The sequence below is a fragment of the Myiozetetes cayanensis genome, unplaced genomic scaffold (assembly GCF_022539395.1).
Source record: "Myiozetetes cayanensis isolate MyiCay16 unplaced genomic scaffold, myiCay2020 scf3, whole genome shotgun sequence".
Lineage (NCBI taxonomy): Eukaryota > Metazoa > Chordata > Aves > Passeriformes > Tyrannidae > Myiozetetes > Myiozetetes cayanensis.
This window is the reverse complement of record NW_026087521.1, coordinates 28,637,159-28,651,160: the sequence shown is the minus strand read 5'-3', so window position 1 is coordinate 28,651,160 and position 14,002 is coordinate 28,637,159. Positions and strand designations below refer to the sequence as shown.

Below are 14,002 nucleotides of genomic sequence, written 5' to 3'. Positions count from 1 at the left end.
ATTACCTGAAAAAATAATCTGCTTGGTTATCTCTTGCTTCCAAAAATGCCAAAAAGCTCTCAGTATCTTCTGTGTTACTGATGTTAGGAAATTTTTCTATCTATGTCACCTATAATCAAAGCAAAACAGGCAAAAAAGCTCTTAAACTCCAGCAGAATTCACAAGAAGGCAGGGCAGGGATACACAGGACTTCATTCTATCCACACCTATTCTGTCACAGATGACTACATCACTGTTAGGAAACTAAAAAGCTCCAATTCAAAAGACAGCTGTTGTACTTTGAGTAACATTAATACATTTATTTAATTGTAATTTACTTTTCATTCATAAAAAGGACAAAGCACGGTCCTGCTCTACTCATTTGGAAAAAAAAAAAAGATAAAAAGTAACTAAAAAACCAGTTCAATATTCATCAGTATCAAATAATAGTAATATCAATTTTCCTGAAATATAAAGAAACAACAAATATGTCTATCTATATAAACTTTAATTAAGAACCTTGCACTTTAAAGCAGATGATACACTAGTTAGTTTTTCTTGACAACAATTTGAAACTGAAGGTCCCAGTCAAATTTACACAATTATGTGAAACAAAAAAATCTCCAACTATCTGATCAGTATGTGACACCTACCTCATCTGTGTTGCTGATTTTAAAAAAAGAAGTGGCTTTCCTTTCCAGGTCATTTTCATGCAAAAATGAAACAGTTTTGCTTCTTACATCATGTATTAGAAAAGTAAAAGGCAATCATGCATTTGGCAAAAGATTTAGTTGTGGTTGTAGATTATATAAAAATGAGTCATACTGCAAAAAATCAAAACAAATGAAACACCATAAACCACTTTTTTTTTTTTACAGAAGGCTTACAGAATATTAGTTGCTAATGTATGAAGACAGCTTATTTCTCTTTCAAATAATTACACGATTTATGAAACTCGGTAGTGTTTGACACTGACATTCCTCTATAGGGAAGTTATCACTTTCACCTATTTAAAAAATTTTCAACTTGTAACAAATAGTTAAAATTAAACTAAAACAGTATTATTGATATTTCTTAATGAAGACTCTACACTTTTACATGTAAATATATAGTACAAAATTATACAAATAAAAGAAAGGGGTGTAAAGTATTAATAGACCTATCCTTGCTTCATGTAAATATTATTATTACAGACCCCTACAGTATCCGTTCTAAAAAGATAAAATCTATTTCTAAGTAGCTAGCAAGGTTGTGCTAATAAAATATGATTCAAAGCTTATAATTCTTGAAGCATCAGACATTGCACTATTACTTGAGCCAGCTGATTCAGTACCACGGTGTTTCTTCACCATTCACACACAAACTAATTCCCAGCACACCATGGAAAATGAATGTGCATTTCTTTAACAACTTAAAAAACCCCAAACAAACCAACAAAGAAACCCAACACTGAAACACTCTAGATACAGTCAGAACAAAAACATTCTCTCTAAGAGTTCTCATTTTGCAAAGGCCATAGTAAACATTTAGCTTTGACTAACAGTTGGGATCTGACTTTCACGTACTAACACACAGTTGGATCATTCAATACTTTATGAAATAGAGAAATGGTCTCAGAACTTTAAAACTCTTATTTACAACACTATGAACATTAGAATAATATCAAGTTCTTGAAAAAGCATATAGTTCTCCCAAATGTACTCCTTCAACACAGGAAGGTAACACCTGGCATCTACAGCATAAAAATGTAAATATAATAATTTTTTTACTGTGCTACTCTGTTTCTGCCATTCATTGTATATCTTTTTCTTTTTTATATTTTAAATCTTTTCACTTTAAAAAATAACATATGTTTCCTACCATTTCATGGTCCACTTGGCTGATCTTAGCATGGACTCCATCTCCAAACTCTGAACTGTTATATTGCTACCTTAATAACAATAATAGTAATAGGACTAAATAAAAACAAATACATTACACTGCTTCCCTGAAAGCTGACATTTGACTCCTCAAATCAGCAACAATGACCATAACAGATTTTGTCAACAGAATTCTTTTAAGAAAAGAATATGGTAAAACTTGTGTCAGTAAATTCGTTTAAGCTGAGTACGCTATCCATGTCCCGGGTGTTCTGAACATATTTAAAATAAAAAATTCTTATCACTGACTTTTATTTCAAGTCCTTCAAATTCTATCCAATAGCCTCAAGAAATACAGCTCTAAATAATGAAATGTTTTTGCTTTGACTGTCTCTCTAAAACCCAGTAATCCCAATAAATGATGATGGGGCCATTCAAAAATATGCAGTACACAAAACATATAGGATAGTACAGACAGACGTAGTACTCTTACATTTATCACATACAATCAACATTTCAATCTCTATTATATTTCACAATTTGTTATTCAAGTTAAAGCACCTACGTATGGTGATTTTACTTTCACTGTACAGCCTATGTTATTGGGTTTTAACACTGTAACTTGCCCCATTGGACCAAATCATGCAACTGTCACAGATCAGCATAAGTGTTTTATAAGGCATATTGGAACAAGTTAAAAATATTTCTTAGCCGTTCAAAAGTTGATTTACTTCATGAAGGAGTTCCTGGATGCCTCAGTCCTCTCAAAGTTCATAGGAAATTGGTAGGGTAATTCATTTTAAAGTGTAATTTATTTGGCTTAGGATGGTGCCACAGGAATCAAAAAGAGTCGCAGTCCTCATCTTCAAAGGGAGTTCTTTGTGTTAGGCAGAGGACAAGATAAATCCAGCTACATTCAGAATCCTGAGCAGGCAAGGACACCCAGGGCAGGCACCACCAGGACAAGGAGCAGAGTCGGTACTCCCACAGCGGCACCTGTGCATCAAAAAGATAACAACACAGTATTGGTCTTACTTCAGCACTACTCACAGTGGGGGAATAATCCTGGATGTGAGAAAGTCCACAAGATACAGAGGCTGGAAAACCAGCTGGCATATCTCAGCAAAGCCCCTACCTGTATGGATAATCTGAAACAGACAAAGAGACTTGCTACAATACAGAGAAGGACCCACTCTCTTGTTCTGCAAGAGATGTTTATGTGGTGTGTTTATACAAGAAACAAGGCCATTCAGTACACATCAGTGCATTTTGATTTGGCCAGTCCAACAAGCCAGGAGGTTATTATATCAGAAGGTAAAAGGTCAAAATAAATATTTAAGCATGTTAAAACAAAATTAATGGATTCTTTGAAATGTGATGAAGCAAAGAGACACCTCTGGAAATGTTAATGTTCATATGAAAAGCAATAATCTGAGAGATGTCAAAGAACCTGGTCTGTTTGTTTACCTGCCAGATTACAAAGTCCAGATGGCTGACTTCTAGCAATGTGGCATTAACGTCTGTTACACAAGAGTCTGTCTTAAACAAATATATTAAGACAGAAAATATTAATCTAAGGCTTACAAACTTTACATGACTCACCCTGGCAAACAAGCACAAGAATTGCTGTTGTTAAGTAGCTTGTGTTGCCATGGTCCAGCTCCTGGTTAAAAAGCATCTCTATGAAAACATAACAAAGCCAAACTGTGCCTGGCTCTCAGTCTTGGATATGGGCCAAAGGAGATGGAGAACAGGCTATTCTTTCATTCCAGAGAGGGCTTGTCTATATCAGGATGGTAGATAGGCAGTGGTGGACCCAGCTTACTGCTCATCTTGCTTTTGAACACAGACTAAGAACAGAAGTGCTTGCAGCTGGTGGTGACAGTCCCACTGGACAGCTCTCCAACAAATGCCAAATGAAGAAAAACCATATTGAAATGTAACACACAAACCAAACAGTACATTTCAGCAGGCACAAGCCGCTTGCATACAGAAGACCAAACTTGTTTATAGTTGGCTTTCAGTAGTGAATTTAAGTGCTATTAGAAAGGCAGATATGAAAGGCAGTCTCCTTGGGAGAAGCTCTCTGCAGATGCCATCAGGGATATATTTTGAAGACAGTCTCTAAGACCAAGACAGCTATTTCCCTTTCTGTTTCTACCACAAAAGCTGAAAACAAGTATTTCTACGTGATCCTGGTTTCTCCACTGGCCCACCAGGAACAATCATCATCACAGTCCACATCATATGCCATGAAGCCAGAATTGTAGAGCTTTTCCAGCAGAATAATTTCAGCCACACTCCTCTTACTGTCCCTCTTCTTTCTATGTTCACCACCCTAGTCCTTCTGACTCTGGTCCTTTCTCAAACTAAGTCTTTCTGCTGTTCCATGCTCTTCCCTGTCCCCCATTCCCACCTAATTCCAAGTTTTTCTGTTTCTTCTGATGTCTCAAAATTCATCTCTGTACCTCTCCCCACCCTTTCTCCTACTGCTGTAGGGAAGCTTTCCAAAGTCAAGCTTTCTTCCAAAGCACTTTGTGGTATCCAAGCACTCAGAAAAACAGGATGAGAATCCTACTAATCCTTCCCTCATCAGCTCCATTCACCTGTAAAGAGTGCATTTCTAAAAATAGTACCTTTTTCCATAGGAAGCAGTATATCAACCTCAGTGAAAGATAAAATAAAGGAAATACTGGAAAATATCGGAAATGTTGCTTTTTAAGTATCCATAACCCGAGGAATTCTATACTTAAAATGAACGCAAATGTTATGTCCAAATATATTTTCATACATAACAACTACACATTCTGGCAACTGTGGAAGTACAGTGGTATATTTATCTGTATTTTTTTGTGATTTATGAGGCACATTAATCTTTTCTGTAGTTTTTATTCCTAAATATAAGTAGTGTTTTTTAATTAATAAACAGACGTAGGAAAAAGAATAAGTGTCAGGTTTCATGTTTAAGAAGATCCACAGAAGATGTATTCTGCTTTTGTCAGACAAGGATAACAAAGTTGGAAAAACACAAGTAAATATTTTGGATGCTTCTAAGGGAGGATAACATGAAGAAAATGTTGCTCAGTGAAGTTGAATGATGAGCAAGCATAAAGAAACTTTCATTTTCCTGTTGCTATTCTATGAAGAGAAAGGAATAATAAACCTTCCCTCTTGAGATGTTCTTGCTGGTTCCAGAATCAATAGTTTGCAATTCACCTCATTACAGTGGTTTCTTACAAGGTATAGGCACTGTTGCAGAGATATATTTATCAGCTTTCTTCAATGAAGCAAATCCTACCCTTAGACAGCACATTAACAGAACATTAGCAGGATAAATGCACATTAAACAGATCATGTCTTCTTTTTTCTCTTGTTAGATTACTGACCCACATGTCAGGATTCATACAGAAACACCATTCACCAGTGCATGACAGCAAGTACACTCCTGCAGCTCATGAATGGAAGTTCATTAAAGTTTTGCCTCAGAAAAAAATATGATTTAATTCCGTGCATTAATGTATTTGTGATGTTAGTTTTAAAGATCTTTAAAAACCAGAGAAACACCAGATAAAGACTTAATGGATGTGTACAAATAAACATGTGCATGTAAATTAAAACATGAGGACTATTAAGCTCCCTCTGAAGTCTGTCCAGTTATGAGCTGGATATATTTGGCACCTAAAGATTCTTTCTGTCCTCAGTGTTATAATGTCTGATCTCTCCTCTCAACCAGCATCTTATGGATTCAGTGTACAAGCAGTTGCAAACTACAGCCATCAAAGTCAAGGTCAAAACCAAATCAGTATCACATTTAACTACCACTCTAACACACCACGTGTGAACTCCATATCAAGAGTTCTTTCAAATAAACAATGAAATACACACCTTAAATTTGTGACTTTTTTTTCAACAGCCCCAAGCAAAAATTGAGAAATGTTGCACAGGCTTTACTACTGTTTGGTGTACAGTTCCTGCAGTTGGTATTTTTAACTTTAGGACTAAACTATCTACAGAAACATATAGTCAGAATGTAGCTTAACATCAAAATAACATTTCTATGGGTAAAGTCCCACTGATCCACAGCTTTCTATTTGTATTTTAAATTCTGTGTTGCCATCTCAATCATATAATGCCTAGGATGAAATCTTTTATACTTCTCAATGGAGATCCTAAATTTTATTGACATCTTGAACAGCATGCAACACTCTTCTAATTATACTCAAAAGAAATGAAATCAATTTAATGCCTAAATGAAACAGGCATCAAAGCATATCAGACTTTGATGTATTTCCCAAGCCTTTGTCACAATTTGTTATGCCATTATTATCTTTAGATATTACTTATATTTATATAAGTATATATGATATTTTATATGATTTTTTTAGGCCCTTTTCCCAACATTAGTGTCTTTTTATACTGTATTGTGAAAAAAAAAAATAAATGTAGAGACCTGTTTAAAAATCTTACTTTCATCAGATCTGTGAACCAGGAGATTAGTTGCTGGTCATCTGTGAAGCTGTCATATGTGAATAACTTCTCTTTTTCAGTGGGAAAGTCTTTGCTCTGCCAACATACACAAACTACAGGCTATTTCTTAGCTAATCGTGAGATGATCCTGTCATGGCAAAATCTCTCTCTGCTTTTTTGTCAGGAAAGATTGTTGAAGAACTGATTTGCATTAGCTGACATCAGTTTTTCTAGTTTCCAGTTACAGATCATCAGGGAGGGGTGTTTCCATGATTGTTCCCATTTCAGGAGGAGTGTGCTTTTAAAGCAAGTATCTCAGCCACCTGCTTTATTGGAGTTTATTTTGAACTGTGAAGTTTTCTTGGCTACCCTGTGCAGGAACCAGAATAGAGGTAGTGCAAAGTAACATCTGAGCATATCGTGGGGAGCTGGATCCGCAATGGCACTGCTTCTGTCTACAGATACACTCCTCACATGCTATCCAGGTAGATGCAGACTGACTATCTGAATGATGCAGTCACTGCAACATATTTTTTCTTTTACATTTAGTAAGAGTAAGGAAAAGAGAAAGTTTTCTTTCCAGGACTGGTATTTTATATTATTTATAAAACATTTAAATTTGTAATGTAAATTCTGTAACTTGCTAAGAGATGAGTCTGTTTGGTGGTACCACCACTGCCATCCCCCTCCTTGGGCCGCACTATGATCTCAGAAACACTTCTTAGGCCTCAGCCTTGATGAATTGCACCTGGGCTAAGCTCCTCCTGAGCTTTTCAGAAACACTGACTTCTCCCAGGTACTTATGTTGTCTAACGAGCTCTTGTTTTTTAATGAACAGACTTGGAAACTTATAAAAACCAAAGTGGAACAACATTTTTATTACTGAACTTTCACAGAAAGTTACCAACCCAAATTGCAGCCAGGATGGAAAATTACTATAACTAATGCCAATCCAATGCAATTGCAATCCCATAAACAGCTCTCCTAAGTGAGATCATTTGAGCTCTCCTGGACCACAGTGGGCTGTGACAAGCAATCTCCCTCTCAGTGGGACACCTCTTAGAGCCAGTAAACTCTCAAGTTTACTGTGCTCAGAGGACCATTGCCAAACACAACAGAGCCTGGTCTGATATCCACACTCCCTTCACCTGCTCAGAAGATGCAAAGGCATTCGATGTATTTCACTGAACTTGAGGGGAATTATTTATTCAAAGATAGATACCTTGTACACATTCCTTTAGGTCTGTGTGCGTAGAAGTGTGAATATGCTGTAGTGAATGTACTATGAATGTTGCTCTCAGATTCTTAAGTACATTAGATTTGTAATTTTGTTAGGCCTGAGAGTTACTGTTGTGCTTATAGTAAATGTTATCAAATGGTTTTTGTTAAATTGTTTAAATTAGGCTACTGATTCAGTGCTGCTAAGTTTAAGAGCTGATAAAACCTTTAGGCCTAAACCCTTGGTCTAGTCTGGGGCTAAGTTTTGCAAGGGGTTCCACTCGGAACCTTGAGATGCTACAGGAGGGTCTCCCTTATTCCTTTTTATCCTTACCCTTTCCTATCTTTACCTTTTTCCATCCCCAGCCTCCATATAGATCATTATACACTGATTTTAGTTTTAGATTGATTGATTTGAGATTTTAGCTTGATTTTTCTTTGTGGGCTTCAACCATCTAGTAAGCAGAAGAGTGAACCTTGCCAATGAACTTTTTTGCACTTTCACTTTTATATTAAACCTGCTTTTGTCTATATCTTCACTGGTGATTCTTTGACCTAAAACATTCATTCATGACAGTCTGCCTTTGTGTCTGTTTTGCAAAACAGATTTGTTTTTTTCTGAAAGAATGACAAAACTCCTATCCATTTTCCTGCATTTAATGTTATCCTTTTGGTCCAGGATCCAAAGACCTATATTCCATCAGAGTTGTCTTTTATCTCTCCTTTTTACTTTAAGAAATTTAACTGCAAAGCCTTCTCATATTCTGTTTCTCCTTGCTTCTGGGGAAAAAGTAGGCCAACTGAAAAAATAAGAAGGGATTTCTGCCTGTTCCATTTATGGGTTTCTTTATGAACTATTAGGCTTCATTAGTATCTGTTTCCTCAGTGTTTTTTTATATACTCGGGGAGAAGAGAAAAAAAACAGAAGGGGGGATGGGGAGAAAATTTCTTCAGGTTCAATTAAACTGCATAAAAGAAAGGGGTGGGTTTGTAGTTCTTTCAACTGGTTTCTGAAAAGAAATTCCTCTTGTCCCAGCTGGAAATACTATCTTCATGAAAAACTACTGCAAAAGAAATAGGTAGCATCAACTGACATGATTTACATTCTGCTATCCCTATCCACAGTAAATGAAAAAACCTGAACTAATAAGAATATTCTTATCCTGCATCACTGGCATCATTTGCATCACTGGCGTCATTACTAAATCATGGGTCCAACTTTCTCTTGTCTAGGAATACATTTGTTTGTGCACGAGGAAATTTTCCTCATGCCTGTGTGTGCCATAAGCCTTTCAAGAAAGGCATGTTGGAGTGATTCACAACCCTGTGAATTACTGTTTTTGCAGGAGAGTAGATGTATGGGATGGAAAAAAGCTGTCTATCCCTTTGCCCATGCTTTGTGCTGTGTTAAAGTTTTCTGTGCATCTGCAGAACAGCTTTACAACTATTATGAGAAAAACGTATTTGAAGTGCTGCTGATGGTCTCGGTGGTTTGTCCACTCCATGGTGTTAGTCTGCCTTCTCCTACTTGAAAATCTAGAACCAAGAAAACATTTGGTTTTGTTCTAGCAATGGCACCTCGCATGCTGCCAGTGCTGGCAGGCAGGAGCTGTGGTTTCTCTACCACTGACTCTAGGCATGCCACAGACCTGGGCTGCCAAAATGAAAAAATGACTTGGACTCTGAGGAAAATCTGAGGAAAATCACTTAGCTGTCAATAAACATAGTTTACTTCTCAGATACCTCTTCCCCTTCACATATAATAATAGCCATTAAAGAATTTTTTGCAAGGATTGTTAGGTAGAAGACCACCAGTATTCTTTTTTAAAATGTATTCTCCCTTCCCTTCCCTTCCCTTCCCTTCCCTTCCCTTCCCTTCCCTTCCCTTCCCTTCCCTTCCTTCCCTTCCTTCCTTCCCTTCCCTTCCCTTCCCTTCCTTCCTTCCCTTCCCTTCCCTTCCCTTCCCTTCCTTCCCTTCCCTTCCCTTCCCTTCCTTCCCTTCCCTTCCCTTCCCTTCCCTTCCCTTCCCTTCCCATGAATTATCATGACTAGAAAGTGTTCCCTTTTCCATTCTTTCACCCCTGTGATCATGTCTGCAATCCCTGCTAGATTATTAAGGGGAAAAAATTAATGAGATGAGTCTTCCAAAGATTATTTTAAATCACTCTAAACCCTTTTTAGCTGGCTTTGATTTCTCAAAGCAACTAAAAATACTGTATAAATATAGTTCAGTTGTTAAATGTCCTACTAAAAGGTGAAAGCAGAATATGCATTTGTATTAAATTAAATCATTATTGCATCAAAGAGATTATTCTATTGAAGCAAAAAACTATTATTGTCAATCAGTCTATGAGCTATGTGAATTTTTCTGTAATATTCTTTTCTAGTATGTTGCTATATTTAAGCATAGGAGAGTTAAATAATGATCTTCTGGATTTTTCCATCTTCTAATGACAGAATACAATGAATATAAAATACCAAGTATTTTGTTTCATAAAAGGGAAGGAGTATAGTGTTCCTGTGTTTGTGTAATAAAAGACCTGAAAGTACCTTTATGATGTATCTCAAACAGTGGATAAATTAATGGGAAAGTATAGTTCAGCCAAACTGAACCTGAAAATCAAATCTTTTGCTGAAACCCTGGCAATCAAAAGCTTGCTGAAGTTCTTAAAAAAAGGTATTTCAGACTTCACACTAACCCAAAATTTAGTTTTCATCTTTTCCTTAAACATTTTAAAAGTCATGATTGTTTGGCAGGTAACATCCAAACTGCTGAAAACAATAAAGAAAGTAATGAAGGCTTTTGGAAGTAGAACTAATCATTTGTCCATCAGCTAAATATTATTCAGGCATTTCACAGTACACTTTCCTGAAGCTGAAGTGTAAGGTCAGCTGCAGCAAGTCTGACCAAAGGCCAGTTGACTCAATTCCAACAGTGGTCTGTAACGGATGCAGTGAAAAGGAAAAAAGGCATGCAGAATACGTACTTTCTTTTTATATTCTTTTCCACTGTGTCAATGTGTCCTGAGTTACTTTGTAGCTTTTGTTCAGTAGCTCCTGAGTCAAAGGCTCAGGACTATATCCTACAGTTTTAAGTAAGGGCTGATAAGCCAAGCCTCTTTTATAAATTTGTCCCCCAAAATGTCCTGTCACAGGAAGTTACACAATTTAATTCTGTGTCTTGCAGAAGTGTATTTGATAGTTTTCAATCTGCCTGCTTATTTTACTATATTACAATCATACTCATAATGTGAAGAAAAGTGAATAATCTTTTCCTACTTATGTCTTCCTATTGTTCATGCTTGCCTTTCTAGCCATCCTTACTCCAGCTGAAGACTCCTTGCCTTTTTCACATGGCTCACTCAGAACTGCATTCCCCTCACTGATTTTCTCTATACTTTCATACTACCTTTCTTTAGTTACTTTTTTTATCTTTAGTGTCTTTACTGTCTGAGATCCAACAAGAATGCGTCTTCCATGACAGTCACAACCTCCTACAGCACTCTTTCAAGCTTGGAGATAGCCAGCAAAATCTCCAACAGGTAACAAGTTAAAACATGTAACAAGGTGTACGAAGTTGCCATAGAATTTGGTGGTATTTTGCTAATGTTAAAACGTATTGCAGAGTTCTCCTGATTTCAGCTGACCAAGCAATAGCCATCAATGGGGATTTTGCAGGCAGTTCCCAAGCTCACACAAACAGGCATGTGGCCAGTCAGACAGAAGATAAAATCAGAAGTAAGGTACGCAATCTTTTTAAAGACAGTAGCCTTTTTTTTTTTTTTTCTGATATATAGGAACTACAAATTCCTGTCTTGTCAGTATTCTCTAACAAAGAGTAACCTATTCTGCTATTGTTTTTTGTGATACTGTTTTCTTATAAGACTCTGTTGTGTCCTAAACCCATGTATGTACACATCCAATTTCTAGCTATAGAGCCTGTCAACCATCTCAACACAGTTTACTTACATGTGTTAGGGCTAAAACTGAAATTTTACTGTTATTCAAACTTTCTGTATCCAGACTTTCCACTATAAATAAACATAAATGACAAAATAAACACCATTGGGATTATCATAGGATAATGCAGACTACAAAAACATAACTAGATATGAAAACATTTTCACAATCTGTCCAACTGTTGACTTCAAATACAAGAAAAGGAGAGAAAATTGAAATTAGGGAGAATATTGCTTTTCAAGAAAATGCTTAACACTGAATATGTTGTAATGCATGGAATTGTCAAGCCTTATTCATCAAAAGTAAGGCTTGGAAGGAGGTAGTTCCAATAAAGCAGAACTGTGATGAAAGGAAATGTGACAATGAGGAAAAATCAAGAGAAAAACAAGACAACAAAGTATGTTGATTTAGGCAGATTTAGGTACTATGATAGAGGATATTCTGAGTATTTTCTTTTTAATTTTTGAGTAATGAGACAACATCAAATGCATTGTGGAAATCACTGTTCTTTTAGAGGAGAGCTCTTTTGGAAATGTACTTTTAGTTTAGTAGAAAATTTTTGCTACATTCTTGTCACAGTTGCATAAGAAGATCCAAGATGAGTAACAGAGGACTGTCACTCCAGTTAGAGAGATGACTGTTTTCATCAGCATTACCTACAATTTTTACCTGTATTCTCCTCCTCTTATACAACTGCCTTTGCAACAGATGGACATTTTCAAATCATATTTGCTTACGCCACATGAAAAGTGAATGATCACCTGACTTACTTGATACTAAGAAAAGTGGTAGACATTTATGTTCCCTTCTAAAAATAACTGAAAAAACTAAAAGATAAAATGATTAAAATGATTGTATAAGTTACTATAAGCAAAAATTTTGCATTGTCCTTTGAAAAAGCTATGCTTCAGGGTAAATACTTTTTCAGCATCCTAAAACATGCCTCTGGCAAATGGAATTCATATGTGTATATATATGTGTGCAGTGAGCACAAGAAACCATAATTTTGTACTCCTGCTACAAGCATATATAATACATAAATTATTCTTTGTCCAGGTCACTATTTAAACTGAGACATTACCCTGATTTCATCTTTGAAGCTTAAGGTGTATGGTATTTTCCTTTTTTTCCCAATTTTTTCCCAAATGAGAAGTTACCCCCCGCCTCCCTCTCTGGATGAAATTTTAAAATCTGAGAGCTTTATTCTGTTTTTCCTTACTTTGCCATAAATCAAGTGCACTGAGGCCAGTGCTGTAACAGGAAGTGAAGTAAAAAAGAAACAAGAACCATATGGTTTAAACTTCCAGTGATTGCAAGATTGCTTTGATTACACTAATATTAGTAATATGGCAAAGTACTGCAATCTGAAAAGCATGCAAAAGACAAAAAAACACCGTCAGCCTTTTAAAATATTTCAAAGAAAACAGATAAGACTGTTATTAACCATTGAAACAGACTTCTTTGGTTAAACATGTAGTTACAACTTTATCTGGCTATGGTAACTCCAGAATGAATTTTAAATTGTGTAGCTCATTGATTTACTATAAGGACTTGAAAAATATCCCCAAACTCCTGACTGTACAACAGACACTGGCCAATAAAAGGTAATAGTTCATGACTGTATTTTACTCTGATTAGAGTTGTATGCTGAAATGCACTAGGCATATGTAGAGAGAATGAGTTTATGATAAGAACTTATATTTCAAGATTAAATATATTCAAAGAAGTACACATGAGATATTTGTGTTTGGTAAACTTCCCTTATATCATTCTCAGCTAAAAAAGTGTATCCTGTAGGAGGCTGAATGGTTATATCAGAGTAAAGTAGCTGCAGGATGTTTGCCTCCACCTTTTGCAGGTGACTGGGTTTTCTGTGAGAAGGAGGAGGATGAAGAAAATATAAAAGGAAGTTTTGCCTTTAAACAAGGGATTGAGTTAGAAATAACATCTAGTTTCTTTCACATTTGACTTTCAAATGTAATTATGTTAGTTAAAAAGTACTATAGTTTTAATACCTAATTTAAGATCTCAGGGTTAGTTAGGGTTCCTAAACCTGAAATATAGGCCAAAAGACCAATGTTTCAGGCTTTAACATTCTGAATTACACCCTAGATGACAACCAGTTGTAATGGGAGCTTAGACACCTAGCTCAGCTGTATTATGTAGATTACTGTGGATTTGACACCCCTTGAACAACAGAAAACACCAGTCTGGATAACACATGGATTTTCTAGACAATCCTTTCTCTTTGGTGCATCCTTCCAGTTTGCTTAAGATCTGGTCATTCCTGGTCAGCATACAGGTTATTTTGAACCTCTGCCCTAACTGCTTAATTCTTCCCATTCACATATGCAGGAAATTAACTAGGTTTGCAAACCTTGAAATCAGATGCCTCAAGGTCAGGTAAGGCATTGTTCCCCTCTGAATTTGGTAAGATGCCTTATATTTTGCCTTTAGCTATTGTTTACATCTCTCTGTAAATATGTAATTTCCATTTTGGTCAGCTGACCACCAAAACA

At 36.1% G+C, this 14,002-nt stretch overlaps 1 protein-coding gene across 1 annotated transcript in view; it reads right to left on the bottom strand.

The window, feature by feature from the left end:
• Window positions 1-284: 284 nt before the first annotated feature.
• Window positions 285-14,002, bottom strand: part of CNTN1 (contactin 1) — a 243,587-nt gene continuing 229,869 nt past the window's right edge. The window contains exon 24 of the mRNA XM_050325399.1: window positions 285-2,834. Within this exon, the coding sequence (XP_050181356.1) occupies window positions 2,755-2,834 (80 nt within the window). The 3' untranslated portion in view covers window positions 285-2,754. The remainder of the gene's footprint in view (window positions 2,835-14,002) is intronic.